The following is a 5584-nucleotide window of genomic DNA, read 5'->3' as shown; positions in this document are numbered from 1 at the left end:
CACCAGGCGGTGTCAGAGGAAGGCCCTGACAATTGTCAAAGACCCCAGTCATAGACTTTTCTCTCTACTACAGCATGGTAAGCGGTACCGGAGTGCCAAGTCTAGGACAAAAAGGCTTCTCAAGAGTTTTTACCCCCAAGCCATAAGACTCCTGAACAGGTAACCAAATAGTTACCCGGGCTATTTTGTATTGTGTCCCCCCCAACCCCTCTTTTACGCTGCTGCTACTCTCTGTTTATCTTATATGCATAGTCACTTTAACTATACATTCATGTACATACTATCTCAATTGGCCCGACTAACCGGTGTCTGTATATAGCCTTGCTACTCTTATTTTCAAAAAGTAATGTCTTTTTACTATTGTTTTATTTCTTTACTTACCTACACACACACTTTTCTCAGCATTACAGCATTATTGGTTAGAGCCTGTAAGTAAGCATTTGTTGTATTCGGCATACGTGACAAATAAACTTTGATTTGGTATCCCAAGTGAGTCATGTTTCCGTGAAACAGAGAATGTTACAATCTCTGATGTCTCTCTGGAAGGCAACTCATGCCCTAATTTCATCCACCTTGCTATCTAGAGATTGGACATTGGCGAGTCTAACCAGTAGACCTTCTGAGTCTGACCAGTAGGCCACTCCGTCTGCCTCTCCTGCAGCGACTATGTTGTTTTGGGTCGGCCTCTGGGATAAAATCGCAAAACCAAGGATCCGCTTCGGGAAAGACGTATTCCTGGTCGTAAGGATGGTAAGTTGACATCGCTTTTATATCCAATAGTTCTTCCCAGCTGTATTTAATAGCACCTGAGATTTTCTGGGCTAACAATGTAAGAAATAGTACATAAAAAAACAACAAATAACTGCATAGTTTTCTAAGGACCTGAAGCGAGGCGACCATCTCTGTCTGCGCCATCTTGCAAAGGGACTTGGAATCGCGAGTTGGATGACTGTTCAGAACGATTTTCCATAGTCGGAGTTCGTTTTTTCCGATTTCCCAGTTGTCTTGAACGCACTGTCGGATGTTTCTGGTTCACAGTTGTTTTGAACGAGGGATTCCAACTTGGGTACTCTGGCCTCTTGCAGCGTTCAAAACAATTGGAACTCGGTAATCTCCAAATTCAGAGCATTTAAACAATTGGGAACTCGGTTAAAATGAACTCCGACTGGGAAAAAATCGATTTCAATGGTAATCCAACTCAGAATTCCACTCGGGCGTCTTTCTGGAGCTCCAACTTTCCGACCTGAAGATCACTGACGTCATGATTTGACCTCGTATTTTTCCGTGTCCCCATGTCGTTTTCAGAACAACTGGAACTTGGAAAAATACGAAGCCAAATCATGACACCATTGATCTTCAGGTCGGAAAGTCGTAGCTCTATAAAGGTTCCCAAGTTGGATGCCCGTTCAAATCGATTTGTCAAGTCGAGCTCGTTTTTTCTGAGTTCCGAGGTAGTTTTGAACATGACATTGTATCCCGGTTTGAGAAAGGATTGCGTGACGATACATTTAGCAACTGTGTGACGCAGCATGACAACGTCAGCACGATTGGTCGACATTCTGCTGTATGGGTCGTTACGTCTTGCTATTCATATTCTAATGGTATGTCTATCTCCTCCTCTAATATCTCTGTTCACACGAAAGTTCGATAGTCAACATGGCGGCAGCGATGGATGTTGATACCCCAAGCGCCACGAATAGTGGAGCAAGCAAGAAACGTTTTGAAGTGAAGAAGGTATTTATTTTTTGTTAAATAAATCATAGCTATATTTTAGACATACTGTAAGGTTCGATATTATTATAGGCGTAATACGGGTTTGGGTACAATCTACGGGCGATTAGTTAGCATAACTTGCTAGCTCGCGAGCTGAAACTAGACGGAGTCCCTGTTTGGCTGTATCTAATTTGGGGGAGTGAGTTTGCGTTTCACATTTAGGGCTGATCGCTACATAATTAGTTAAACTAATCTCACTGTTTGTGGTGATAGAAGCTAGCCAACCACTACTTGGTTCGGCTTGAGATGCATTGACATACGAAATCAATGACTAGCTAATTTGCTCAACTGGCTAACGTCAGCTTCCTAGTTATCTTGCTATAATGACAGGCCCAGTTGCACGTGATGTTGTCTATTTATTGACGCTAAATGAGTGAAAAATTATGTATCAAACACTAACATTTTCACCCTGGCCTTGTTTGTGATCAATGTGGATAGTGAAATAGGCCTAACTTGTCTGATGAAATGCCAAATGCAATAGTGATTTGAATGACTGTCTCCTGACACCAGATTAACATGAATAAATTGTGAATAACAATATGCTAATTTGTTAATACCTATTTGAAGCAACAGCAATATCAAGCAAACACTAACTGTTCATAATTTCATGTGACACTTCTTCTTTACAGTGGAATGCAGTGGCACTTTGGGCCTGGGACATTGTGGTGGACAACTGTGCCATCTGTAGGAATCACATTATGGATCTCTGTGAGTATGCATTAACATTATTTGACTACTGGGCTAATAAAGTTGTGTGTTACACATTTCTCTTGTTCTCCATAGGCATAGAGTGCCAGGCTAACCAGGCCTCTGCCACATCAGAGGAGTGCACCGTAGCCTGGGGAGTCTGCAATGTGAGTCAGACTTCTTTGCCTTTGTATATTTTGCATGCATCCTGATCAGTTAGATTGTAAAGTTCAGTGTGAGAGTATTGAAATAACAGCAGCATGATCTAAACTAATCTGCATTATATTGAACTACCCTAAAAGTATAGAATTTGAATGTAAGTTTTGAGCTGTGTTCGAATACTCATTCTAACCCACTAACCATACTAACCATACTATTTGTGATATAAATTGAATATGTAGTATGCTTATTGGTCATAGTATGGATATAGTTCCTGGATGTTGTACTAAATGTGCCAAAATACAAAGTATACAAGCAGTAAACACTCTTTCTTTGCTTTTTTGGCCCATAAGGCAATTCTTTAGAAAATGGGCGTGGCTTGACAGCGTTTTCAGATTTGAAGAAAATGTTGGGAAAATATTCAGCCGGTGTCCGAGAGTGTATATATAAATTCCTTGTTTTAACTAATTATGACAAATGTTGAGCAATGTAATAAAGTCATGACTTTTCATGTTATGTTGGCAGACAATTTGTTAGCTTAACTTTCCTTAGGAACAGCATAGCATTACAGCAGTATGTACTAGTATGTTAGCTAGTTACCGAAAGTTAGTTGGCTACTAATACATCGATCTTGCCAGGCAGTATATTAACTATAATCTAACGAACTACACGATGTTTATTGACTAGATTATTCACGTAATTCTTAGCTAAGTATTATAGTTGTGTGCTTTCTCAATGGACATAGTTAATTATGGCTATCTACTCCGATTTCAGAGCACTCTGAGTGTGCCAGAGTGCAGAATAACTGATGAATTTACGAATGCTCAACACCCGGTGAATATATGGCCGGTGTCAGTTAACTTCAGGAAAAAAAGAGTCAAATAAATTGTTGCCAGCAGCACGTTTAGTCACCAACGCTCTGGATAACATGAAAACAGACTAACCAGCTCTGCCACGGCGAGTAAAATGGTCAGTGTGGTGTTCTCTCATTTGTGTCTGGATATGGCTTGCAAGCTAGCCAACATTTGCCAGTCAGCTTGGGTGCTTGACTGCCGTTGTGAGGTCAGAATGCTCGGATCAACCCTAGTCCTCAGCAAGAGTGTCCAGTGACGCACTCCGGGGGCGAAACGCTCTGAATTTATGAACGGACAATCTGACAACGCTCTGGATTTCCGAACACCCAGAGTGCACTCTGGCACTCCAGATTGAATTTACAAACACACACAAAATTGTAAAATGTCAAGCTAGTCAATTGTTATGCTAACAAGCTAGCGAGAGGTTGCATAGCAACAGCATTAACTTCCAAGTAGACAGGCGAAGGGCTAGTGTGATCAACTGAAAGAATAGCGTTTGTTTACAGTGTACTAAAATGAGCTAATAGTGTATATACTCTAAGTATGTAGTATGTGTATTCAAACACGGCTATTGTCTTGGTTTGCTGTTATGTAAATAATATCTTCTCTCCCAGCATGCATTCCATTTCCACTGTATCTCCCGTTGGTTGAAGACCAGGCAGGTGTGCCCCCTAGACAACAGGGAGTGGGAGTTTCAGAAGTGAGTGTCATCATTTTATTCAAAACACTACTCCATGGTCCTAGCTAAACTGCAGTAAATCAGAGCTGCAGTATGCTTGCCTTTTGGGGAAGTAGATGGCTAAAAAAAACAACAGCCATGCGTCCGTTTTACTGGTGCTAATGCATTATTCCACTAATTCCATTGTAGATGAGTTGTGTATGTCAAACAGTTAATAACTAACACTCCCTTTCCCTCTCTTACAGATATGGACACTAGGTGGAAGACTCTAGACCATTACTTGCGCTTCTGCAAGTTTCATGCTTTCTGTTGCTTTCTCTTTCTTCGTATGATAGACTCCACTTTGAGTACATTGCAAATACTGAGGACATCCACCCCCACATCTCATTGTTTTAGGCTCGCTGGAAAACAATGTTTTTTTAAGTTGAATTTGCAATGTTGTAAATTATAAATAAACAATGTTCTGTGTAGCTGTCTTGATTTGGAATGGATGACTAGACATGGAAATACAATTTTAGAAACCATGTAGGCCATCATTTTAAATAATAATTTGTTCTTAACTGACTTGCCTAGTTAAATAGATGAAATGAGGGTATTTTTCTAATATTATTTAGAAATTTTATTTTTTTCGTGTTGCAGATCATTGGTTGAAAGACCAAATTGACTAAACAGTTTTGTAAGATGAAGTGGTTCATAACTTAAAGTTGCACTATGCAGAAATTGTGCCTTCATTTCCTGGTTGCTATAAAACTAATAGTTTGCCTAATTTCAGTTAGTAAAAAAACAAGACTTGCTTTCAAGTAGACTAAAACATCTATAACTCACATTTCTTTGAATTGGGTCAGGCCTCCCAAAAAGTTACATATTGCCACTTTAACACAAATTACCACATCCAGCACTAATTTGCAGTCCCATCTTCTATTTGCTATGATTCTCTGGTATGAATGACAGTCATAATGCTACATTGGTTATACTGCTGAGACTACAGTAGTGGTCGATGTGGTTTGTTATCGGACTGGATGGAGGGTAGACCCTTCCAGAACCTCTCGTCCCCAAAATGGAGCCATTTATTGCGGGAGACAATTTTGAAGAGGATAATCAATGGAGTGAGCATGGACTGTGAGGAGCTGACCCACTATTGGTCACTAATAGTTACCGGCAGAAGATGACCTTGTGAGACCGAGGTAAAGTTTAAAAAAAAATAATATTCTGACCTTCAACAGACATTCTCCAAAAGCAATTTAAGAATGTAAAAATCAATAACTAATCCACTGTTTGTCACAGAATCATCAAGCTTGATATGATTTAGTCTAAATGTCTAGCATACTTTTACAACCTCTGTTTTTGAGGAAAAATTCCAGTTTTGATTTAGTAGAAATACATAAAATCTATGAAATGCCAAGTGGAAATCAACGTTTTCACTGATTATGAC

The 5584-nt window shown here is 39.8% G+C and overlaps 1 protein-coding gene across 2 annotated transcripts; it reads left to right on the top strand.

The window, feature by feature from the left end:
* The first annotated feature begins 1083 nt into the window (after nt 1-1083).
* rbx1 (ring-box 1) lies at nt 1084-4622 on the top strand. 2 transcript variants are annotated; one of them, XM_090191339.1, is made up of 6 exons: nt 1084-1107; nt 1644-1734; nt 2403-2481; nt 2557-2627; nt 4088-4173; nt 4398-4622. In XM_090191339.1, exons 2-6 carry the CDS (start codon nt 1657-1659, stop codon nt 4408-4410), a joined length of 327 nt encoding a protein of 108 aa, XP_090047465.1. In that variant the 5' UTR covers nt 1084-1107; nt 1644-1656; the 3' UTR covers nt 4411-4622.
* Nucleotides 4623-5584: the final 962 nt, after the last annotated feature.

Source organism: Oncorhynchus mykiss, chromosome 12, assembly GCF_057628025.1.
Source record: "Oncorhynchus mykiss isolate SJ-2025 chromosome 12, ASM5762802v1, whole genome shotgun sequence".
NCBI lineage: Eukaryota > Metazoa > Chordata > Actinopteri > Salmoniformes > Salmonidae > Oncorhynchus > Oncorhynchus mykiss.
The sequence above is the reverse complement of the archived record's forward strand: the minus strand, read 5'-3'. Positions and strand labels throughout refer to the sequence as shown.